The 25,622-nt window shown below is 50.4% G+C and overlaps 2 protein-coding genes across 2 annotated transcripts in view; one reads left to right on the top strand and one right to left on the bottom strand.

The window, feature by feature from the left end:
- Nucleotides 1–2,387, top strand: part of SSBP4 (single stranded DNA binding protein 4) — a 42,300-nt gene extending 39,913 nt beyond the window's left edge. The window contains exon 17 of the mRNA XM_081177886.1: nucleotides 273–2,387. Coding sequence (XP_081034012.1) covers nucleotides 273–542 — 270 coding nt within the window. The 3' untranslated portion in view covers nucleotides 543–2,387. The remainder of the gene's footprint in view (nucleotides 1–272) is intronic.
- Nucleotides 2,388–5,139: 2,752 nt separating this feature from the next.
- Nucleotides 5,140–24,078, bottom strand: ISYNA1 (inositol-3-phosphate synthase 1). The gene is made up of 11 exons (XM_081177821.1): nucleotides 23,994–24,078; nucleotides 22,027–22,150; nucleotides 20,318–20,479; nucleotides 18,324–18,453; nucleotides 17,577–17,770; nucleotides 15,540–15,689; nucleotides 14,392–14,607; nucleotides 11,660–11,824; nucleotides 10,713–10,826; nucleotides 9,147–9,364; nucleotides 5,140–5,518 (listed from the first exon to the last, which is right to left on the bottom strand). Exons 2-11 carry the CDS (start codon nucleotides 22,138–22,140, stop codon nucleotides 5,299–5,301), a joined length of 1,683 nt encoding a protein of 560 aa, XP_081033947.1. The 5' UTR covers nucleotides 22,141–22,150; nucleotides 23,994–24,078; the 3' UTR covers nucleotides 5,140–5,298.
- Between the last annotated feature and the right edge of the window lie 1,544 nt (nucleotides 24,079–25,622).

Genomic DNA, 25,622 nt, shown 5'->3' with positions numbered 1-25,622 from the left:
TTCGAAAGCACGTCAAAGTGCAAGTAGATAAATAGGTACCACTCTGGCGGGAAGGTAAACGCCGTTTCCGTGCGCTGCTCTGGTTCGCCAGAAGCGGCTTAGTCCTGCTGGCCACATGACCCAGAAGCTGTACGCCGGCTGCCTCGGCCAATAAAGCGAGATGAGCGCCGCAACCCCAGAGTCGGCCACGACTGGACCTAACGATCAGGGGTCCCTTTACAATTTTATGATGAACGGAATTAACCCCCCTTTTCTCATTCCTGGTTCCCAAGGCTTCCCCCAGCAGCCTGCCGCCTTTGAGCAATGCTCCTGGCACCCCGCGGAACGACGGCGAGATGGGCGCCGGATTCCTCAACCCCTTCCAGAGCGAGAGCGCCCGGTCCTGCGTGGAGCGACGCCCGCGGCGGGGGCGAGGTTCCCGTGGGTCTCGGGGTCCGCGTGGGGGGCGGGGAGCCCCGTGGCCAGGCAGGACCGGACCGGCCACTCCCAACGCCGACGACACCATCTCATACTGGAAACAGGGGCAGCTGTCCGAGTTGTGACCCCGGGGGGCAGCTGCCCCCCAATGTCTCTCACTACGGACCGACGCCACTGTTCCCCAAACACTCCAGTGACATCTCCCTAGCATCCGCCTCCTTTGATACAACCTGGACTGACCGCCGTGGAGACAAAACGGTGAGGTCCTTTCAAAGAATATTAATTTAATAAACTCTTCCCCATCCCCGCTGCCTATCCCAACTCTGAACTGCTGATCCAAACACATTTAGCGATCGACTTTGGTCGTCCCCATCTCTCAGACGCTCTCCATGGGGGACCTACGATGGGGCAGGCTGGACTGCCTTCTTCTCACCACCTCCCGGCTTTTTCGGACTTCACAGCCCCTCGAAGACACCAGGAGCACCCGGGGTACTTGGGGGGGCGCTAGGCAACCCCCCCAAAAAATGCTGCAGAGAAGGATTGTCTTTTGGGGAGAGGGGCGGCGTAGGGGCTGGGATTCTATATTGGGGATTTGAGTTGGGGGCATGGTTTGTAAATGGGGCGGAAGAGGGGCAGCGCTTGTGGGGGGGGCGGCTTGAGGGAACCCTGCTTTTGCACCTCCCTCAAGTGTTTTCTCTGGGCTGGAATCACACCCTCGCACTCGGACCGCCTCCCCGATGGAAAATGAGAGGGTTTCTTGTGCATATCGTAATATGGCCTGCTGTACAGAGGCGAAATTCGCATCCGTGGCCCTGCCCACTTTTTTGCCTCCAGCCCCCAGAGGGGGGGGGGAGTAGCCTCTGGTCAAGAAACCCACGCCAAACCCCGATTTAATACTGGTTCAGAGCAGGCCTTGCCTCTTTTAAATGTGTGTGGTTTTTTTGTTTCGCAAGACATGATTCGTTGTTGGTGTGGGGGAATCCCCACATTTCCCCCCTTCCCTCTCTTCTCACCCCCCCCCAAAAAAAACCAGAATCTTGGATTATTTTTTTAAAGCTGGCGAAATTCCTGTAGCGGCCAGGAGGACGGCGCTCTTTTGCAGGGTTTTTTATTTAACTCTCTGCATCCCAATTTATTAAAACTCCCACCTGCTTCCGTCAGCCAAGAGCAGCGATCGTCAACCTCGATTCCTCCACTCTGCAAAGATGTGACTACAAATCCCATCAGCGCTAGTGGCCAGGAATGATGGGAGTTGTGGTCCAGCTGCATCTGGGGACGCCCCCCCCCCCAAATTTTTTGAAGAATGGTGGACTAGCAGAGTGGTAATTGTGGACCTTTAAGGAGGTGTGTCCACAGAAACTGTTGCTCCGCCCACATTTAGCCGTTGGCTCCTCCCCAGAACTGGCATGAGGTCACTCAGGAGGCTGGAAAAATCGTTCCTTTCCCTTCCTATATAAATTCCCAGTGGCATTATTATTATTTTTTAATGCACATTCGCTGCCACTAAATTGCTCCTAAACTTTGGATAAAGGAGATTTCATGGTCCATTCCAGATCGACGACTCTATATGCAAAATGGGGAAAACATGCCAGATTACCCGCTCTCCCCTTCTGTTTAAACTTTATATTTTTAAAACAATCTGCTTTTGCTACGGAACCTCATGCAATTTGTAAAAAGAATTGAATTCAGAACGGGGGGTGGGGAACGAGAGAGCAAGATTTGCCTGGCCCGGTTGACATTACCTTATTATTAATTATGATTATTGCAAAGGGGGGGGTATCTTTGGGATGGGGTAGAAATTCCTTGCCTCGCCCCCAAAACCTGGGTGGTTTCTTTCGTCGCTGTAAATAGAACTTACCGTTTTTTGGAAAGCCGCTTCAATTTTTTAAAAAAGTCGCCGACAAGGAGGGGGAAAATTATAGAAAACCTTGCATCAATAAATGTTAAACTTGGATTTTTTTAAAGAAAAAACAATGGGGGAGGAATTGTGTGTGTTCTTTTCGCAAAGCAAGAGTCTACAGAGTTGGTAAGGGAACACCAGGGGTCATCTAGTCCATACACACCCAAAATCCAGGAATGATGTTTCATTTAGGTACATTTTTTGGGGGTCCCACCGGATTCCCGTCCCCCCAACAGCACCCCTCCAGATTCCCCACACCCTATTTCCCTGGGTGCTCACACGCAAACAGCCCCCGCTTATCCTGGTCCTAGCAGGTAAGAGAGGGCTATTCGCCCCTTTATGTTTTGCTTTGTAGCAGCTTTCTAGTTCAACAGGTGCAGCTTTTTTCCCCACCTGCCACAAACACACTGTGGCCTTAGCAACGGTTGCTACATGGGAAGAGAGACTACAAGAGACTACTTGCATATCCCGAGTCTGCATACCGTATTTTTCGCTCCATAAGACACACTTTTCTCCTCCTAAAAAGTAAGGGAAAATGTCTGTGTGTCTTATGGAGCGAATGCGTGGTTCCTGGAGCCGAATTGCCCAGGGACAAAAAGCAGGTTGTGTTTTTATTTTTTTGAAAGGGGGAAGAGGGTGTTGAAACAAAGCCGCTGATTGGCAAGCAATCGGGAGGGAGATAAGGGAGGCTAGAGATAAAGGAGGCTGCCTGGGAGGGAGGGAGGTAAAGACAGCGAACTTTCAAGGAGAGGAGACGGGAAGACTGAAGCAATGAGGAGAGGAGAGAAATTAGAAGAAAAGGAGGAGCAAAAAACTGTTCCAGCTAAGGAAAAGACACTAAGGAAAACAAGAGGGAAGGGGGTGTTGAAAGGAAGCAGCTGATCGGTAAGCGATCAGGAGGGAGATAAGGGAGGCTAGCGATAAAGGAGGCTGCCTGGAGGGGAGGTAAAAGCCCATGGATCCTCAGGAATTTTGATTTGGGTCACCCCAAATTCACCATCAGATCACACAGCATGTCCATGGCTACAGTCTGCACCAAAAAAACCACACACCCACTGTTGTGTGGGGCCGCAATGACGCAAAAACGTGGTTACAAAGCACGGATCCAGATGGATCCTCAGGATTTTTGCATTGGGCTACCCCAAACTCACCATCAAATCATGTCTGTGGCCACAAAAATCATACATCCGCTGTTTCGTTCAGAATACAGTGGTGCCCCACAAGACGAATGCCTCGCAAGATGGAAAACCCGCTAGACGAAAGTGTTTTCCGTTTTGGATGTGCTTCACAAAACGAATCTCCTATGGGCTTGCTTCGCAAGACGAATATGTCTTGCGAGTTCCTGCGGTTTTTTTTTTTCCTTCCCCCCCCTTTTTCCCAAGCTGCTAAGCCGCTTATCAGCTGATCCTAAGCCGCTAAACAGCTGATCTGCTAAGCCGCTTAACAGCTGATCCGCTAAGCCACTAAACCGCTTATCGGCTGATCCGCTAAGCCGCTTATCAGCTGATCCGCTAAGCCGCTAATGGGCTTGCTTCGCAAGACGAAAAAACCGCAAGACGAAGAGACTCACGGAACGGATTCTTTTCGTCTTGCGAGGCACCACGGTATTTGTTTTCTTGTTTTCTCTGAAAACTAGGTGCGTCTTATGGAGCGAAAAATATGGTAGTTCAGTCTTGTTTGCGAGGGCGGCTGCGTATTCCTGCATTGCAGAGGGTTAGACTAGATGACCCTCAGCGTCCCAGCTCTGCAGTTCCACGGCGACTGCCAGCAAGCTAGGGCCTTGCGCAGGCAGGTAGGGTACGTGATGCTCCGCTCAGCTATGACCCATGGTACTAATCATGTTGTTTTCTAAGGGTATAGTAAAAATACTATTGGACTTGCTTGTAGTAATAATTGAATAGATCAACTGGAACCATACGGCATCTCTCACTCAAGTCTATGCTTAACAGTTGTTTGGAACAGCTATAGTTTATATGCTAAGATTTGGAGGTACACAAGTGGAGGTACACAAGTCCTCATAATCCCACGTAAAATGCAGATTTAAACTCCGGAAGCTGCCTTGCACCCAGTCCACCTGCGCTGACTACCAGCAGCTCTCAGACAGGAGCTGTTCCCCTACCCGAAGGTGCCGTTGGGGATGGAACCAGAGACCTTCTGCAAGCCCAAGCAGCTGCTCTGACTGCTGAGCTACAGAACTTCAGCCTCTGCCGCTAAACTATTGCCCTCTGCTTAAAAAAATAAGCTAAGGCTGCAGTCCTCATGAAGTGCTCATACGCTCCGCATCATCAACCTCACACAGGGACGGACCCTGCAGGCTTCTGCATGCCAAGCAGGGGCTCTGACCCACAAACTGCGCAATTTCTGCCCTCCTTTATTCGTTGAAACACAGCCTGTTTGGCAAGGGGGGTGTTGGGGAATTAAAGAGGGTGGGGCTGTGGGTTAAACCACAGAGCCTAGGACTTGCCGATCAGAAGGCCGGTGGTTCGAATCCCCGCGACGGGGTGAGCTCCCATTGCACGGTCCCTGCTCCTGCCAACCTAGCAGTTCGAAAGCATGCCAGTGCAAGTAGATAAATAGGTACCGCTCCAGCGGGAAGGTAAACGGCGTTTCCGTGCGCTGCTCTGGTTCGCCAGAAGCGACTTAGTCATGCTGGCCACATGACCCAGAAGCTGGACGCCGGCTCCCTCAGCCAATAAAGCGAGATGAGCGCCGCAACCCAAGAGTCGGCCACGACTGGACCTAATGGTCAGGGGTCCCCTTTACCCTAATATTATTATTATTATTCCAGCAAACCATTCACACAAAAACTACCAGAACGACTGTTAGCTAAGTGTTTATTGTTTCAAACTAAAAAACAAACAACCCGAAACACCCGCAGCTTCTGAATTTTTGTTGGAAATTGAAGGATCGTTCCCACTCCCCCCCCCCGCAAAAAAAAACTAACCAAGCGGTGTGGCCCGGCCACGATTCGGTGTGCCAGCCTAGTTTTGCAAACCGAGGAGGTGGCTTGCGGGAGGCTGGTGCCCGTTGCTCTCTGCCGACCGCAGAAATCCGTTCAGGTGAGGGGCGGCCTTCTTGGGGGCGGCCGGCCGAGCCGCTGGGGGTTCAGGCGTCGGGGGGGCCTGCTTGGCGCAGGGCCACGTCCTCCGGGTCTTGTGCTCCAGTTGCATGTGGTTTTGTGGGGGGAGACCCACGCAGGCTCTGTAGGGCAAGAAAAACCCGAGTTACACACTTGGAGCATCTTCTGTGCAAGGAGATAAATGAAAGTTGTTTCCCCTAATCCTGAACTCATTTACAGCGGTAGCTTGGTTCTCAAACTTAACCCGCTCCGGAAGACCGTTCCAAAACCAAGGCGTGCTTTCCCATAGAAAGCAATGCAAAATCCTCATAGAACTCTAGCCCAATGGTTGCCATTAATTTGATTTTGAGTTGATTTTAGAATGAATTGGTTTCAGAATGCTGTGTTACTTTTATTGTTGATAGCCGCTCTGAGCCCGGCTTTGGCTGGGGAGGATGGGATATAAATAAATTATTATTATTATTATTATTATTATTATTATTATTATTATTATTATTATTATTATTATTATTACAGTGGTACCTCGGGTTACATACGCTTCAGGTTACATACGCTTCAGGTTACATACGCTTCAGGTTACAGACTCTGCTAACCCAGAAATAGTGCTTCAGGTTAAGAACTTTGCTTCAGGATGAGAACAGAAATCGTGCTCCGGAGGCGTGGTGGCAGCGGGAGGCCCCATTAGCTAAAGTGGTGCTTCAGGTTAAGAACAGTTTCAGGTTAAGAACGGACCTCCGGAACGAATTAAGTACTTAATTCAAGGTACCACTGTACCTCTGTACACTGTCAGATAGTTCAAATTATTACAGTGGTACCTCGGGTTACATACACTTCAGGTTACATACGCTTCAGGTTACCGACTCCGCTAATCCAGAAATAGTGCTTCAGGTTAAGAACTTTGCTTCAGGATGAGAACAGAAATCGTGTTCCGGCAGCAGCAGGAGGCCCCATTAGCTAAAGTGGTGCTTCAGGTTAAGAACAGTTTCAGGTTAAGAACGGACCTCCAGAACAAATTAAGTACTTAACCCGAGGTACCACTGTAAAATAATAATAATAATAATAATAATAATAATAATAATAATAATAGATTAATCCATTCCAGACTTTTAAAAACAACCCCTAAAACAGCAATTTGACATGAATTTTACTATCTAACGAGACCACTGATCCATAAAATGAAAGCAACAATCAATGTACTGCAGTCACACAATCAATCGTTAGCCGAACTGCTCCACGCAGTCCCAAAACCAAAACAAAAGAGAGCCACAAAAACGCAAAATAGCAAAAACAGACAGACCTCCCCGTAGCACTCAAATCGGAAGTGTAACACTCAAAACGGAGCATGTTCGGCTTCCAAAAAAAGTTCGCAAACCAGAACACTTAACTTCCAGGTTTGCAGTGTTTGGGTTCCAACTTGTTTGAGCACCGAGGCGTTTGAGAACCAAGGCGTTTGAGAACCAAGGTACCGCTGTATTCCTAAAAACAAGGTGAGTTTCTACTCCTCGTGGCTGATTCGGATAGGGAACACAGGGTGCTGCCTTTATAGTGAGCTTACGCTGAGCTTACTGCCAGCACGGACTGGCAGCCGTGGCTATCCAGGGAGCCTGGGACCTTCTACACACAAAGCGTTTAAAATAAGCTAAGATTTCAGTCCTCCTGGTTCTGATTGAAGCACTTGTTTAAATTGGATGGGGGGGAAAACGGAGATCATGGCCACTGGGCCCATCACCTCCCGGTAAACAGAAGGGGAAGAAATGGAGGCAGTGAGAGATTTGACTTTCTTGCGCTCCATGATCACTGCAGATGGTGACAGCAGCCACGAAATTAAAAGGCGCCTGCTTCTTGGGAGAAAAGCGATGACAAACCTAGACAGCATCTCAAAAAGCAGAAACATCACCTTGCCCTCAAAGGTCCGTATAGTTAAAGCTCTGGTTTTCCCAGTAGTGATGTATGGAAGTGAAAGCTGGACCATAAAGAAGGCTGATCGCCGAAGAATGGATGCTTTTGAATTCTGGTGCTGGAGGAGACTCTTGAGAGTCCCATGGACTGCAAGAAGATCCAACCTCTCCATTCTGAAGGAAATCAGCCCTGAGTGCTCACTGGAAGGACAGATCCTGAAGCTGAGGCTCCAAGACTTTGGCCACCTCATGAGAAGAGCAGACTCCCTGGAAAAGACCCTGATGTTGGGAAAGATGGAGGGCGCAAGGAGAAGGGGACGGCAGAGGACGAGATGGTGGGACAGTGTTCTCAAAGCGACCAGCATGAGTTTGACCAAACTGCGGGAGGCAGTGGAAGACAGGAGGGCCTGGCGTGCTCTGGTCCAGGGGGTCACGAAGAGTCGGACACGACTAAACAACAACACCCCATGGGGAGCAACACACAGGGTTACCATGGAGACCCCAATCAATGAGGGTTGCTAGGCCCAGGGTTGCCATGGTTACTGGTGCAACCCATCCCTTTGGGGGGGTGAGACTTAAAAGATACAGGGAGGAGGTTTCCATGGTTACCAGAGCAATGCCAAAACGGGCAGACCTTTTCAGGGAAGTTTTTTTAACGGTTGATGTTCTGTTGTGTTTTCAGTTATTTTGTCGGCAGCCGCCCAGAGTGGCTTGGGGAAACCCAGTCAAATGGGTGACATACAATATTTGGGAGGTTTATTTATTTTAAAGGTCCAGATTTGGAGCTGGTTTGCACCTGGAGTAACCTGGAATAGCCTCAGACACACCCAAGGGGTTTGGGGGCTAAGCCCCCGGAAGATGTGTTTGGAAGGAAGGAAAAGGAATTATGAAGCCTTTGTGATACTGATACTGGGTCTCTGTTCTAAAGCTCAGTATGGGGTATTCTGTCAGCACTGCCTCGGTGATGTGGACTCTTAGGCCTGGGTGGCCCTGTATATTCATAGAATCATAGAGTTGGAAGAGACCACAAGGGCCATGGAGTCCAACCCCCTGCCAAGCAGGAAACACCATCAGAGCATTCCTGACATATGGTTGTCAAGCCTCTGCTTAAAGACCTCCAAAGTAGGAGACTCCACCACACTCCTTGGCAGCAAATTCCACTGTCAAACAGCTCTTACTGTCAGGAAGTTCTTCCTAATGTTTAGGTGGAATCTTCTTTCTTGTAGTTTGGATCCATTGCTCCGTGTCTGCTTCTCTGGAGCAGCAGAAAACAACCTTTCTCCCTCCTCTGTGTGACATCCTTTTATATATTTGAACATGGCTATCATATCACCCCTTAACCTCCTCTTCTCCAGGCTAAACATGCCCAGCTCCCTTAGCCCCCTTATTCGTTTTCCAAGCTTTAAAAATAATAAAAATTAGTTTATTATATATATATAAAAGGCTTCACGGTGGAGGACTCAAAGGAGAGGTCAGTAACAATATGTTTAAAGCTGGAAAAGGATCTCAAAATGGCAAATTGCGTGTGTGTGCTTTGAAACACAACAAAACGTTTTTGGGAGGGGGCAAATACAAACCATGGTCCACAGTATATGTGTGTGTGTTTATGTGCACAAATGCACACACTTCCATTGGCAGCTACGCAGACTGCAGTGTGACGACACGCTTACGTTTATATGTATATAGGAAGATAGCTAGCTTGCTATGGTTACTTAAAGCCACGTCCCGATACATTAGACCAAACCGCGTCCCTCTCAGAGCATACCCCCTGAAAATGAACGGATCCAAGTTAGTTACGCCTGCTCAGTTCGGTGGGTCTCCTCAGAAGGAGGACCAAGTTTCCTGCGATTACCTGAACAGGTTCTCGATGGCGGCCCTTTGGCGAAAGAAAGCGTTGACCACCGGCGCTCCTTCAGGGACGAGGGGAGCCTTGCAGAGGAAACCCAGGAGAGACAAGATGCTGTGAAGCGGCTCAGGCTCCGAGTCGCCCTCAACGGTCACTCGGATCCGTTCGCAGAGCTCAGCCAGGATCACCAAATCCAAGATTATAGGGCTGGCCAGTAAGGAATCCTACAGAGATGGGGGCAGCAGGAAGGATTTGCCATGTTGTTCCAAACCGTCCCCCTCGGACGCGATAATTCGCACCTGTCTCCCCAGCTTGAAAATAGCCGCTCATTATCTCTCCCCTCCCCCCAATATTTTATTACTTTGACAAAATAAGGTAAAGGTAAAGGGACCCCTGACCATTAGGTCCAGTCCTGACCGACTCCGGGGTTGCGGCGCTCATCTTGCTTTATTGGCCGAGGGAGCCGGCGTACAGCTTCCGGGTCATGTGGCCAGCATGACTAAGCCGCTTCTGGCGAACCAGAGCAGTGCACGGAAATGCCGTTTACCTTCCCACTGAAGTGGTACCTATTTATCTACTTGCACTTTGACGGGCTTTCGAACTGCTAGGTTGGCAGGAGCTGGGACCGAGCAACGGGAGCTCACCCCGTCGTAGGGATTTGAACCGCCGACCTTCTGATCAGCAAGCCCTAGGCTCTGTGGTTTAACCCACAGCGCCACCCGGGTCCCTATTTTGACAAAGTAATAATCATAAATAAATACCATTCCATTGTAACTATCCAACCTCCCAAAATTTCAACACCTCTTGCAATGGTTTGACCCCTTTCCGTTTTAACAGTACAAATTCCACAAACACCTTCCACATCTCCTCCAAATCATTTACCCTGTGTATTTCCCGCCTTGCCTTAACGCAGCCTTTCTCAGCCTGTGGGTCCCCAGATGTTGTTGAACTACAACTCCCATCACCCCCAGCTACCAAGGCCGTAGCTCAGGGAGGATGGGAGTTGTAGTCCAACAACATCTGGACACCCACAGGTTGAGAAAGGCTGCCTTAACGGCACATGTTATCATCAATACTATATCCCACACCTCTATATATACCAATCCTCCCTGCTATTTTGCTTGCCCCTTCCGCTTCCTAGATATAATACCGTATTTTTTGCTCTATAAGACTCACTTTTCCCCTCCTAAAAAGTAAGGGGAAATGTGTGTGCGTCTTATGGAGCGAATGCAGGCTGCGCAGCTATCCCAGAAGCCAGAACAGCAAGAGGGATTGCTGCTTTCGCTGCACAGCAATCCCTCTTGCTGTTCTGGCTTCTGAGATGCAGAATATTTTTTTTCTTGTTTCCCTCCTCCAAAAACTACCGTAGGTGCGTCTTGCGGTCTTGTGAGTCTTATAGAGCGGAAAATACGGTAATTCGTGCAGCTGTCAAGAAAATTTACGAGCAAGTCCTTCATAGCCGGCGAACCTTAGCCACACATTTCCTAGCTCTCTTCGTCCAAATGGGGACTTGGGAGTAGGGAACAACACTCCCCACTTCCTCATCCGCTGCCGGCGCCATTCCTCACGCACCTCGCAGACGTTGTGAATGACTATGGTGCTCGTGCCGCCCATTGCAATCTCGGAGGTGTATTCGTCCAGAGCCCGCTTGCTGTCGCCGACGTAGGGGACATACTTGATCACCACCTGTCCGGGGAGAGGAGGGGAATGGGCACTGGTGAGGAAACAGGGGCAACAATCCTGAATGGGGTGACTGTGCCCCTGAAAGACCAGGTGCACATTTTGGACTCACAGCTGTCCATGGAGGCGCAGGTCAGTTCTGTGTCCAGGGCAGCTCCATCTGGTACGCAGGATGAGACCCTCCCTGCCCGCAGACTGTCTGGCCAGAGTGGTGCATGCTCTGGTTATCTCCCGCTTAGACTACTGCAATGCGCTCTATGTGGGGCTACCTTTGAAGGTGACCCAGAAACTGCAATTAATCCAGAATGCGGCTGCCAGACTGGTCGCCGGGACCACATAACACCAGTCCTGAGAGATCTTCATTGGCTCCCAGTACATTTCCGAGCACAATTCAAAGTGTTTGTGCTGACCTTGACAGCCCTAAACAGCCCAGTATACCTGAAGGAGCGTCTCCACCCCCATCGTTCTGCCCGGACACTGAGGTCCAGCACCGAGGGCCTTCTGGTGGTTCCCTCATTGCAAGAAGCCAAGTTACACGAAAGCAGGCAGAGGGCCTTCTCGGTGGTGGCACCCACCCTGTGGAACGCCCTCCCATCAGATGTGAAAGAAATAAGCAGCTATCTTCTCTTTAAAAGACACCTGAAGGCAGCCCTGTTTAGGGAAGTTTTTAATATTTAATGCTGTATTGTTTTTAACACTCGATTGGGAGCCGCCCAGAGTGGCTGGGGAAACTCAGCCAGATGGGTGGGGTATAAATAATAAATTATTATCATTATTATTATTATTTTCCTCACCCCATCCAGGCAAGCAAATGTTGACCACCCTCTGCCCCTACTCACACAGTGGTCTGGGCGCTCGCCGGGCCCATAGAGGATGGGATTCGATTGTACCATGTCGTCCACGACGTTGCTCTTCGAAATCTCCTTGGAGCGAAACTGGGCGGGGGCAGAAAGATTCTTCCCATCGTTGTTGCCAAGGTGGTTGTAGCTGACGATGGAGACGGGCTGGAACCCAAGAGAGAGAGGGGGGCAGCAATGAGAGGCTTGGCTTGCCGGACTCCCTAGTCCTGAATGGGGTAACCGTGCCCCTAAAGGACCAGGTGCGCAGCCTGGGAGCCATTTTGGACTCACAGCTGTCCATGGAGGCGCAGGTCCATTCTGCGTCCACTAGCTCCATCGGAGACCCTCCCTGCCTGCGCATGGTCTCGCCACAGCGGTCCATGCTCTGGTTATCTCCCGCTTGGACAACTGCCATGCGCTCCACGTGGGGCTCACTTTGAAGGCGACTTGGAAAAGGCAGCTAATCCAGACTTGTGACTGGGAACATATAGCACCTGTCCTAAAAGACCTTCACTGGCTCCCAGTATGGTATACAGGCTGAGACCCTACCAGCCTGTGGACTGTCTCGCCAGAGTGGTGCATGCTCTAGTTATCTCTCGATTGGACTACTGCAATGTGCTCTATGTGGGGCTACCTTGGAAGGTGACCCAGAAACTACAACTAATCCAAAATGCGGCAGCTAGACTGGGGACTGGGAGCGGCCGCTGAGACCACATAACACCGGTCTTGAAAGACCTACACTGGCTCCCAGTACGTTTCCAAGCACAATTCAAAGTGTTGGTGCTGACCTTGAAAGCCCTAAATGGCCCAGTATCCCTGAAGGAGCGTCTCCACCCCTACCGTCCAGCCCGGACACCGAGCTCCAGCGCCGAGGGCCTTCTGGCAGTTCCCTCCCTGCGAGAAGCGAGGTTGCAGGGAACCAGGCAGAGGGCCTTCTCGGTGGTGGCACCCGCCCTGTGGAACGCCCTCCCACCAGATGTCAAAGAGGAAAACAACTATCTGACTTTTAGAAGACACCCGAAGGCAGCCCTGTTTAGGGAAGTTTTTAACCATTGATGTTTTATCACGTTTTTAATATTTTGCTGCCATCCGCCCAGAGTGACTAGGGCAGTCCGCTGGGCGGCATTTAACATTATTACTATTTGTATTACTAAAACCACACAAAGCTGCTAGGCCTCAGGGAACAGCTCGATTAAATAGCAAAGTGGGACTGTTGCAAAGCAGACACCTAACAGCTGCCTTCTCCTGGTTCGAGAGGCAGTTAAGCACTCCAGTTTGGAACCAGTTGAGCCAGTTTGGCTGCCCCAAGGGTCAAGCTAGGGGTCAGCAGAGACTCCTGTGGACAGATCTCCGTAATGCTCTCATTTCTGTATAAAGAGTCACTTCTGGGCAACGTTTTGGGGGTGCCATGCCAGCGATAGGAGGGTCCAGAGGCAATAGCAGTTGGAGCAAGAGATGGTTTCGACGTTTCCTTAGGACCTTCTCTTTTTTTTATTAAGTACAAATTAGAAAACATACATATTTACAACAAAAGAAAATACAACGGAAAAAGAAAATACATATAACCAAGGGGGAAAAATTAGAGGATACTTTGCCTCTTTTCATATTTACAGTTATTTATACCTCTATAAAATGCTGTTCATAATAAAGGAGTGAAATGAAAGACAAGATATCAGAAAAAAGGAACAAAGAAAAAATAAAGGAGTAAAAGAAAAAGATCATAGGTGAAAATTTTTTAAGGTAGATAAGCATTCACTATACATAGCCGTTTCCCATCTATATTTATATTCAATTGCATAATTTCATCCTGTCCTTATCTACCTTAAAAAGTGATGTTTTTTTAAAAGACTTCCACCGTCTGCCTCACGCGTTTTTTATAATCCGTTTGTTCTTCATATTTTCCCTTTGGATTTCCTTCATGTCTCACTTTGTGTTTTTTATATTATGCACAAGATTATTCTAAACACAACCAGGTTTTTGTAGTCGAGCCCTGGTTTTGTAAATAGCGTATTTTTTGCTCTATAAGACTCACTTTTCCCCTCCTAAAAAGTAAGGGGAAATGCGTGTGCGTCTTATGGAGCGAATGCAGGCTGCGCAGCTATCCCAGAAGCCAGAACAGCAAGAGTGGATTGCTGCTTTCGCTGCGCGGTGATCCCTCTTGCTGTTCTGGCTTCTGAGATTCAGAATATTTTTTTCCTTGTTTTCCTCCTCCAAAAACTAGGTGCGTCTGGTGGTCTGGTGCGTCTTATAGAGCGAAAAATACGGTACAGTGGTGCCCCGCAAGACGAATGCCTCGCAAGACGGAAAACTCGCTAGACGAAAGAGTTTTCCGTTTTGGAGGTGCTTCGCAAAGCGAATTTCCTATGGGCTTGCTTTGCAAGACGACAATGTCTTGCGAGTTCCTGCTGGGGTTTTTTCCTCCCCCCCCCCTTTTTCTAAGCTGCTAAGCCACTTATCAGCTGATCCGATCAGCAGGTAAGCCGCTAAAAGCCGCTAATAGCGCTAATCCGCTAATCCTTCAATGGGCTTGCTTCGCAAGACGAAAAAACCGCTAGACGAAGAGAATCACAGAACGGATTCTTTTCGTCTTGCGAGGCACCACTGTATATCTGTCAGTTTTGCTAGTTCCAGGTACTCGCAAAGTTCCCCCTATTGGAACGAAGACAAGCATCCCAACAAAAAGAGAATGGTTGGGAAAATTTCCTTAGGACCTTTTGGGTTAAGCAGCTCACCTTAATCCCAGAACTGATGAGGAAATCCACCAGGACCGATTTAATCTTCGTCTGACCAGACTTGAAGTCATCGCCGACGATGAAGACGCGCCGTTGGACCGCCAGTTGCATGACCCCCGGCAGGAAGGTGTTCTGGGGGGAGCCGTTGATGTAGCTGCACCCCTCCAAGATGCTGGCGACGGCAAAGAGGGTGGAGGGCGAGACGTCCAGCCCGCACTGGACCCCCAAAAAAGCAAGAGAAAAGGGGTGGTTTGATGGGCAGCAAAGCAGAAGCTGTCTTGGGGGGCACCTCTCCCACCCAGGCAACCCCCCAACCACAAAAACTCACTGGGGAGGGCCTCTAGATCTCAACTCTCAGCGGACAGCAAGATCCCTCACTCTCAATCTCCGGGTTGTGGGTTCGAGTCTCACGTTGGGCAAAAAATTCCTGTGTTGCAGGGGGTTGGGCTAGATGACCCCCTCCCCCCGGAAGACCTTCCAACTACAGTGGTACCTCGGGTTAAGTACTTATTAATTCATTCTGGAGGTCCGTTCTTAACCTGAAACTGTTCTTAACCTGAAGCACCACTTTAGCTAATGGGCCCTCCTGCTGCCGCCGCAGCCCGATTTCTGTTCTCATCCTGAAGCAAAGTTCTTAACCCGAGGCACTATTTCTGGGTTAGCAGAGTCTGTAACCTGAAGCGTATGTAACCTGAGGTACCACTGTACAGTCGTACCTCAAGTTGAATGCGCTCTGGGTTGAGCGTGTTCGAGTTGTGCTCCGCAGCAACCCGGAAGTAACGGAGCGCGTTACTGTACGCCGGCTCCCTCGGCCAATAAAGCGAGATGAGCACCGCAACCCCAGGGTTGGTCACGACTGGACCTAATGGTCAGGGGTCCCTTTGCCTAAGGTAGTCTTTGGGACACGGGTGGCACTGTGGGTTAAACCACAGAGCCTAGGACTTGCCGATCAGAAGGTCGGCGGTTCGAATCCCCGCGACGGGGTGAGCTCAACAACAATTTCAATTTGGGAGCCAAGGGAAGTTTGAACTCGCTTTGCACAAAAAGGACCCTGCAATTCATTTAAAAACCAACCAACCAACAATTGAAGTAAAAGGCTCAGGAAAAGAGGAGGTGCAGATTAAAGAGGAGATATTTGGGCAACTTGCCTCGATGGCTTGGAGTAAGTTGTCGGCTGTGTCGTTCACACCGGGCTGGGCGTCGCAAAAGCACTCCGTGTTTGCTGTCCAGAGCACAATCACTTTGTCTACCCCACTGGAATTCTTGAAGTCCCGGATATCTTGTCGGATCTGGGCCATCTAAGTAAAGGGGAGGAGATTGACCAGGTATTCTACAATGTCATTTCCCAACCCAAAATGGCGAACGAGCCCCTGGGATGCCTTTGAGAATGCAGCTAAGTCCATCTAGCTTAGTAATAAATAATAATAATAATAATAATAATAATAATAATAATAATAATAATAATAATAATAATAATAATTATTATTATTATTATTATTATTATTATTATTATTATTATTATTATTATTATTTATTATTATTATTATTATTTATACCCCACCTATCTGGCTGAGTTTCCCCAGCCACTCTGGGCGGCTCACAACAGACTATTAAAACCAAGATAAAACACCCAATCAAGTGATTAAAAACACTACAGCGTTAAATATTAAAAAACTTCCCCGAACAGGGCTGCCTTAAGATGTCTTCTGAATGTCAGGTAGTTGTTTATTTCCTTCACATCTGGTGGGAGGGCGTTCCACAGGGCGGGCGCCACTACCGAGAAGGCCCTCTGCCTGGTTCCCTGTAACCTCACTTCTAGCAATGAGGGAACCGCCAGAAGGCCCTCAGCGCTGGATCTCAGTGTCCGGGCTGAACGATGGAGGTGGAGACACTCCTTCAGGTATGCTGGGCTGTTTAGGGCTTTCAAGGTCAGCACCAACACTTTGAATTGTGCTCAGAAACGTACTGGGAGCCAATGCAGATCTCTCAGAACCAGTGTTATGTGGTCCCGGCGGCTGCTCTCAGTCACCAGTCTAGCTGCCGCATTCTGGATTAATTGCAGTTTCCAGGTCACCTTCCAAGGTAGCCCCACGTAGAGCGCATTGCAATAGTCCAAGCGGGAGATAACCAGAGCATGCACCACTCTGGCCAGACAGTCTGCGGGCAGGGAGGGTCTCATCCTGCGTACCAGGTGGAGTTGGTAGACAGCCGCCCTGGACACAGAATTAACTTTTGCCTCCATGGACAGCTGTGAGTCCAGAATGACTCCCAGGCTGCGCACCTGGTCCTTCAGGGGCACAGTCACCCCATTCAGGACCAGGGAATCCTGAATAGTACTGTCTAAACTGACTGGCAGCAGCAACTCGCCAGGATTTCAGGCAAGAGGATGGATCCAGCGGTACTTCTGAACCTGAAGAGATCACATGCAAGGCAGGTGATCCATTACTGCCCTATGGGACCATTCCTTTTTTTAGGAGATTAAGCATCTAAGTTCCCCATCCCTAATTTGCGGGTTGCCATCTTATTAGATTTCACTTTGATTCTGATTTCAGGATGTATTTTAATTGATTGCTTGATTTTATGGTAAGATGTTATATATCTGATGTTAGCCAACCTGAGCCCGGTTTTGGCCAGGGAGGGCGGGGTATAAATATTATTATTATTGTTATTGTTGTTGTTGTTATTAAAACAAAAGCTATGATGGCAGTTCTTGTGGTTTTGAATAAAAGGGGTCATTTTAAGTAGGAATATAGGGAAAAAATGCCTCTTATAGACAACTGGTCCACATAGGCCAACACTGACCGGCAGCAACTATCTAGGGTTTCTGACAAGGAAGTTTTCCCCAGGAGCATTATGGTATGTTGAACAGCCGAGCTGTGGTTCTTCCCTTAGAAACTAAGACAAGTCTTCAAGCGTCTGAATACATGACTGGTTTAAAATCAGAGTACATTGCTTTAGGCCAAGTCAACCCCCCTGGGCCATCTAACCCAGTTTGGCAAACACGGACTGGCAGCGTTTCTCTCCCAGGCGACGCTGCCAGGAATCGAACCCAGGACATTGTGATAAACCCGAGCTTTGCAGAGCTATCCTGCACACAGAACAGCCCAGGGGGTCTGGATCCTGCCCGTCGCAAGGGGCAATGCCAGCAGCTGGGAGCCTCGCGCCCGCTGGTCCCAAGCGCCCACCTGCTGCGCTATGGTTCCCGTCAGGACGTTGTCGGCTCTCTCCTCCTGGTTGTCCGCGATGAACTTGGGGATATAAATGGAGGCCCTTGGCTTCAGGTCCTCCATGTGGGGGCGCAGCTGCTCTTGCAACGCCCAGTCGAGGACTTCCGCCCGGCGCATGGCATCCGCTAGGTTCAGGGAAGAGATATCCCAGCCTGGCGGAAGGGAAAAGGGCAAGACGGTCACAGGAATAGGCACACTGTGAATATACTGCCCCCCCCATACCCTTTTTTTAAAAAAGAGCTATCTAAGGTAGGGTCATGGGACACGGGTGGCGCTGTGGGTTAAACCACAGAGCCTAGGACTTGCCGATCAGAAGGTCGGTAGTTCGAATCCCCGCGACGGGGTGAGCTCCCGTTGCTCTTGCCAACCTAGCAGTTCAAAAGCACGTCAAAGTGCAAGTAGATAAATAGGTACTGCTCCGGCGGGAAGGTAAATGGCGTTTCCGTGCGCTGCTCTGGTTCGCCAGAAGCGGCTTAGTCCTGCTGGCCACATGACCCGGAAGCTGTACGCCGGCTCCCTCGGCCAGTAAAACGAGATGAGCGCTGCAACCCCAGAGTCGTACACGACTGGACCTAATGGTCAGGGGTCCCTTTACCCTTTACCTTTAATTTATCTGTAAATAACATTTAAGCAATTTCCGCCCGGACGCCGTTTCCGACGGCCAAATCCCGGCTACGTCCGGGGAGATTCGAACCCAGCACTTACCATCAAAGACAATATCATTGGGGTGAACCATTGGAAGAAGATCCCGGAAAGGGATGTAGACGTCGCCGGTCGGACCGCTGCCCAGACAAACGGTGGACGCTTGCAAGAGTGATCCATAATAATTCGCATGCTAGGAGAGAGAAAGGAAGGGGACTTATTAGAAACGTCGAGATCTTGGCTCACAGCTTCAGCCCACAACCTTCCCCATTCAGGGAGGGTACCCAGCAAAGTTCCAGAAAGACATCTACTTCTGCTTCACTGACTATGCAAAAGCCTTTGACTGTGTCGACCACAGCAAACTATGGCAAGTTCTAAAAGAAATGGGAGTGCCTCATCACCTCCTCTGTCTCCTGAGAAATCTCTATGTGGGACAAGAAGCTACAGTTAGAACTGGATATGGAACAACTGATGGGTTCAAAATTGGGAAAGGAGTATGACAAGGCTGTATATTGTCTCCCTGCTTATTTAACTTATATGCAGAATTCATCATGCGAAAGGCTGGGCTGGATGAATCCCTAGCCGGAATTAAGATTGCTGGAAGAAATATCAACAACCTCAGATATGCAGATGACACAACCTTGATGGCAGAAAGTGAGGAGGAATTAAAGAACCTTTTGATGAGGGTGAAAGAGGAGAGCGCAAAATATAGTTTGAAACTCAACATCAAAAAAACAAAGACAGAAGTGCCTGGCGTGCTCTGGTCCATGGGGTCACGAAGAGTCGGGCACGACTAAACAACAATAACATCTGGAGAGTCAAAGGTTCCACAACCAGTTTAACACCAGTTTAACCAGTTAACGTAAAGAAAGCCTCACTCGTTCATATGCTATATTTGTGGTCAAGGGCAGTTATCAACTCTTTCATTTGTATAGTAAGTTCTCAGAATGTATTTTGTATAGCCAACTAGATCTGTATTTGATTGCTGTGGCTGAAGCAAATAAAGATTTTATCTCTCTATCAAAGGTTCCCCTGGTCTGGGTTAGACAGACCAATTGCCAAACTCAGTTGAAATGCACTTTTTTGGGTCGACATTTTGGGTAGCCTAACATTGTCCTAACATGGAGCTGCTTCTGTTTTGTTTTTTAAAAAAAATAAGAATGATTTACTTCAGACTGAAAACAGCAACAGATCAGAAACCAGAGACTGAACGATGCTTTTTATTAGAAGTGGGTGGGGAAAATGGATTGGACCAAAATCAGTATTTTCACCTCCAGATGAAAGATTGAATGTTGCTTTTTATTAGTGGAAAGGAATTATCAGATTTCGGCCAACATTTTCTCCTCAAAACCAACCTGGCCCTTTTGATGGAAGGCGCAGGATAAACCATATAAAAGGTAGAGGGACCCCTGACCATTAGGTCCAGTCGTGGCCGACTCTGGGGTTGCGGCGCTCATCTCACTTTATTGGCCAAGGGAGCCAGCGTACAGCTTCCGGGTCATGTGGCCAGCAGGACTAAGCCGCTTCTGGCGAACCAGAGCAGCGCACGGAAACGCCATTTACCTTCCCGCCGGAGTGGTACCTATTTATCTACTTCCACTTTGACATGCTTTCGAACTGCTAGGTTGGCAGGAGCAGGGACCGAGCAACGGGAGCTCACCCTGTCACGGGAATTCGAACTGCCGACCTTCTGATCGGCATGTCCTAGGCTCTGTGGTTTAGACCACAGCACCACCCGCATCCCCAAACGTTATTTAAAGGGGGAAATATGTTTGCATCTCAGTTCAAACAAATTTCCCAGAGTAACTCGCTGCGGTATTGACAAGTAAACAAGACAAACGACAACAACAAAAGGAAAAACAGAAGTGAAGGAAACAAGAAAACAGCAGAAATGAAAACAATCATGGACGCACACACCCCATATATAAAAAAAGATAAAATACATTTGTTGCTACCAAAAGGCTAGTCAGACTTGGCCCGGCACAAAACTTTCCTTACTCCTGTTTTTAGCCCTCGTTCCCACATAAAGCCCGATAGCTGCCCCCAGTTTCACTCACCTTCCGTCCCGTCTTTGTCATCCAGGAGAGGCCCAACCGATTGGCTAAGACAGCAGCCGTCACCGTGGAGCCATTGTTCCCGCCCCAGCCGACGAGCATCACTCCCAGCTTGGGGACACGCCTCTCTGTGCGGAAAATGACATCGGTGGAGGATGGCTTCACCTGCGGGAGTGACAATGCAGAAGAACGTCAGGACAGATCCTGAAGCTGAGGCTCCAAGACTTTGCCCGCCTTGTGAGAAGAGAAGACTCCCTGGGAAAGACCCTGATGTTGGGAAAGATGGAGGGCACAAGGAGAAGGGGACGACAGAGGACGAGATGGTGGGACAGTGTTCTCCAAGCTACCAGCATGAGTTTGACCAAACTGCGGGAGGCAGTGGAAGACAGGAGTGCCTGGCGTGCTCTGGTCCAGGGGGTCACGAAGAGTCGGACACGACTAAACGACTCAACAACAACAAATTGGACACCGCAGACCATAAAGCTGGACCATAAAGAAGGCTGATCGCCAAAGAATTGATGCTTTTGGATTATGGTTCTGGAGGAGACTCTTGAGAGTCCCACGGACTGCAAGAAGATCAAACCTCTCCATTCGGAAGGAAAACAGCCCTGAGTGCTCACTGGAAGGACAGATCCTGAAGCTGAGGCTCCAATACTTTGGCCACCTGATGAGAAGAGAAGACTCCCTGGAAAAGACCCTGATGTTGGGGAAGATGGAGGGCACAAGGAGAAGGGGACGACGGAGGACGCGATGGTGGGACAGTGTCAGGGCCGTCTTAAGCATACCTGGCGCCGTGGTGCAAAGATCCCTCTGCCCCCCACCGCACCCGTTTCCCAGAGCTGTCCACTTGTTGACCTTTTCCCAAGTCTCTGCGGGGATCGCTCTACTCCCGCGAAGGCTTAGGAAGGAAGCTGCATGCCCGCCAGCCATATACAGTGGTACCTCGGGTTACATACGCTTCAGGTTACAAACTCCACTAACCCAGAAATAGTACCTCGGGTTAAGAACTTTGCTTCAGGATGAGAACAGAAATCGTGCAGCAGCAGCAGCGGGAGGCCCCATTAGCTAAAGTGGTGCTTCAGGTTAAGAACAGTTTCAGGTTAAGAACAGACCTCCGGAACGAATTAAGTACTTAATTCGAGGTACCACTGTACCTCTGTACACTGCCAGATAGTTCAAATTGGTGTGGACCAGTTTAAGGCACGTCATAGAATCATAGAATTACAGAATCACAGAGTTGGAAGAGACCACAAGGGCCATCGAGTCCAACCCCCTGCCAAGCAGGAAACACCATCAGAGCACTCCTGACATATGGTTGTCAAGCCTCTGCTTAAAGACCTCCAAAGTAGGAGACTCCACCACACTCCTTGGCAGCAAATTCCACTGTTGAACAGCTCTTACTGTCAGGAAGTTCTTCCTCATGTTTAGGTGGAATCTTCTTTCTTGTAGTTTGGATCCATTGCTCCGTGTCCGCTTCTCTGGAGCAGCAGAAAACAACCTTTCTCCCTCCTCTATGTGACATCCTTTTATATATTTGAACATGGCTATCATATCACCCCTTAACCTCCTCTTCTCCAGGCTAAACATGCCCAGCTCCCTTAGCCATTCCTCATAAGGCATCGTTTCCAGGCCTCTGACGCCCCCCTCACCTCTACTCCTTCATTCAACTCACCCATCTTGAGCCCCCCCCCACTCCCCATTTTATACCATACCTTGGTCACCCCGTTTTCCTGGCAGACTTGAGCTGTGGGGTAGCTGTATCTGGCCTCAATGAAGTCTGGGGTGTACTTGACATCTGGGCTCTCAACCACAAACGGGGGTGTCATGATGTTTGTTCTGGGGGAGAAAGAGGGTGCAATAGCTGGTAGCCACTTCAATGTGCCTAAGGGACGCTTCGCTCTTCCTCTTGCAGAAGCACAGAGTGAGGCATGCAGTGGCGTAGCGTGGGTTGTCAGCACCCGGGGCAAGGCAAGTAATTTGCGCCCCCTAACCCGTGGATTTGCGCCGCCTAACCCTAACCCCCAGATGTTGCGCCCGGTGCGCCCGGCCCCCCCTGCACCCCCCACGCTACGCCACTGGAGGCATGCGTCTCTCTGTCCGAGTTCCTGTTCCAGATGGATGGAGGAATGCAAGAAGGAAAAGGGCAGAGGCGTTTCTGCAGAGTCTCTGTGCCGGAAAGGGGGAGTGAAAGGGCAATGAGCCAATCCCAGCGCTCAGAAGGCGGGAGACGCCTGAACAGAGACTCCTACAGAGGCATGGCAGGAAGAGAGAACCAGGAATCGTTATGGCGTGGATGCATTCAGACAGGAAAAATAAATCTTGGGGAAACATTGGGAGGAAAACAGAGTGGAAAGGGGGCTGGGGCGGACCCAGGTGTCCGAGAAACATCCCTGCGCTCCCCCCCCAAACTCCAGACTGCCAGTTGAGGTCAGTGGCCCACCCACCCTAAATGGTTTTAACGCGATTTAAACATTGCATTTTTACATTGCTGTAAGAAATAATAACCACACTGCACTGTCCAATTATTAACTAAGTGGCAACGCTGGGGGGAGGGGACCCAGGTGTCCGACTCCCCCCCTCCCTTCTTCATCCGATCTAGACAATTTAGGAGAAAAAGAAAAGGTGAAGGGGTCTTTGAAACATGGAGGAAGGCCCCCTCAACCTCTGCTTTTCCTCCCTGGGGACGCAGTGCCTCCCTTTGCAAAGCCGAAGGGAAAAGGGACCAGTGGCGTAGCGTGGGTTGTCAGCACCCGGGGCAAGGCAAGTAATTTGCGCCCCCTAACCCGTGGATTTGCGCCCCTAACCCGTGGATTTGCGCCCCCTAACCCTACCCCCCAGATGTTGCCCCGGTGTGGCCGGCCCCCCTGCACCCCCACGCTACGCCACTGCAAGGGACCCAGGCATGGGGGGGGGGGAGAGGGAGAAGGAGAGGGAGGGAGGGAGGGAGAGAGAGAGAGAGAGAGAGAGAGAGATGACGGACCCAGGCGTCCTGGAGGAACAGAGGTGGAGGGAGGGAGGGAGGGAGAGAGAGAGAGAGGACCCAGGCGTCCTGGAAGGAGGGAAGGAGGAAGGGAGAGAAAGGGGGGGGACCCAGGCGTCCTGGAGGAACAGAGGTGGAGAGGGGTGGGGGAGAGGAAAAGGAAGAGGACCCAGGCGTCCTGGAAGGAGGGAAGGAGGAAGGGAGAGAGAGAGAGAGAGAGAGAGAGAGAGAGAGAGCGTCCTGGAGGAACAGAGGTGGGCGTGGGGGAGAGAGAAAGAAAGAAAGAAAGAAAGAGAGAGAGAGAGAGAGAGAGAGGACTCATGCGTCCTGGAAGGAGGGAAGGAGGAAGGGAGGGAGAGAGAGAGAGAGAGAGAGAAAGGACCCAGGCGTCCTGGAGGAACAGAGGTGGAGTGGGGGCGGGGAGGAAGAGGACCCAGGCGTCCTGGAGGAACAGAGGAGAGAGAGGGAGAGAGAGAGAGAGAGAGAGAGAGAGAGGTGGACCCAGGCGTCCTGGAAAAGGTAAACCGGGAATCTTGGAGACGCCCAAAGGGGTCCCCGGCGTCCAACCCCCTCTTCCAAGCCCAAACCTTTTCCCCCCACCACCCGGGCCATCTTCGAAGGGAGGGAGGCTCCAGAAAGGGCTGACAAAGGGCTGCGGCGTTGGGCTGACGCATCTCCCAGCCCGGCGCCCGGACGCACCTGACCGAAGCTCCTCCGCTCTGCGCAATGCGCTCAGCCTCCTGCCGGCGGCGCCTTAATTCTTTCCCGGGACCCGCCTATCCCTCTTCTCCCCCCACCCACCCACCCACTCGCGGCTCCGCCCCCTCTGGAAAAATTTTCCATCCACTCCGTGCCCAAGACCCCCCCCTCACCCCCGCCAGCCACGTGCTCCAAGGGGGCCCCCTATTTGGGGAGAGGAGCTGTTGCCACTGAACGCCCCCCCCCCTTTGGCATTGAGATGGAGACCCCCCCATCCTTCTCCAGGAAGGTTCTGACAGTGGCGTAGCGTGGGGGGTGCAGGGGGGACCGGCCGCACCGGGCGCAACATCTGGGGGTTAGGGTTAGGGGGCGCAAATCCACGGGTTAGGGGGCGCAAATCCATGGGTTAGGGGGCGCAAATTACTTGCCTTGCCCCGGGTGCTGACAAGCCACGCTACGCCACTGAGGTTCTGCAATGCGGGGGTTAGCCTTCCTCCCTTATGACCTTTTTTTGGGTGGGGGGCGTTAGGAAATCTTAACCTCATTGTTACTACTTTTTTGATTGATTTGATTGTTACTACTACTCCAGATTTCCTGGAGCATTTTCATGAATGAGAGTGCCCCCACCCCGGAACCGCTCAGGAGGCGGGGGGGGGGATTTTCTTGCATCATCTAACCCCCATCCTTCCTCTGAGGGAGGGAGCATCTCTAGATATAGAATTGTAGAGTTGGGAGGGGTCCCCAAAGGTCATCCAGTCTGACCCCCACAAGGCAGGAATTGTTGCCTCGTTCCAGCTGCCGCCATCATCTCTGACCATTGGCCCTGCTGGCTGCTGGGACCTGGCAGTCCCGTGGCGCGATTCCTGCTCTGCAAACAGTTGGACTAGATGACCCTTCCCTTTTAAAAATTTATTTATTTGGTTTCTCAAATTTAAAAGTTTTACAATCACGTATCAGACATACAACATAAAGACGAGGATTCCATAGAATCTCCTGGAATCTTCCCTCTTCTCCTTTGTGGGACCCGTTGTTTGTCATTTCCTCCTACATCTTTTATAAGGTAAAGGGACCCCTGACCATTAGGTCCAGTCGTGGCCGACTCTGGGGTTACGGCGCTCATCTCGCTTTATTGGCCGAGGGAGCCGGCGTACAGCTTCCGGGTCATGTGGCCAGCAGGACTAAGCCGCTTCTGGCGAACCAGAGCAGCACACGGAAACGCCGTTTCCCTCCCCGCCGGAGCGGTACCTATTTATCTACTTGCACTGGTGTGCTTTCGAACTGCTAGGTTGGCAGGAGCAGGGACCGAGCAATAGGAGTTCACCCCATGGCGGGGATTCGAACCGCCGACCTTCTGATCGGCAAGTCCTAGGCTCTGTGGTTTAACCCACAGCGCCACCTGCGTCCCTTTTATAATACAATCTTTTATAATACAATCCAAATCTTTCACATCTACATTTGTTGCAGGAATTTATGTGTAGGTGGGGGGGCGGTGGTTTGCCCCTCCAGCAGATATCACGCACATGCAGCCCACTACCAAAATCAGCACAATCACTTTTGTGACTTTTGTGACTTGTCCCCACAAAACACTTCTTCACAGTTTCTTCCTATCTATTCAAAGGGCCTCTGCTG

Source organism: Podarcis bocagei, assembly GCF_964188305.1.
Source record: "Podarcis bocagei genome assembly, chromosome: 18".
In the NCBI taxonomy this organism is placed as follows: domain Eukaryota; kingdom Metazoa; phylum Chordata; class Lepidosauria; order Squamata; family Lacertidae; genus Podarcis; species Podarcis bocagei.
Note: the sequence above shows the minus strand (reverse complement) of the source record. Positions and strands in the feature narration are given on the sequence as shown.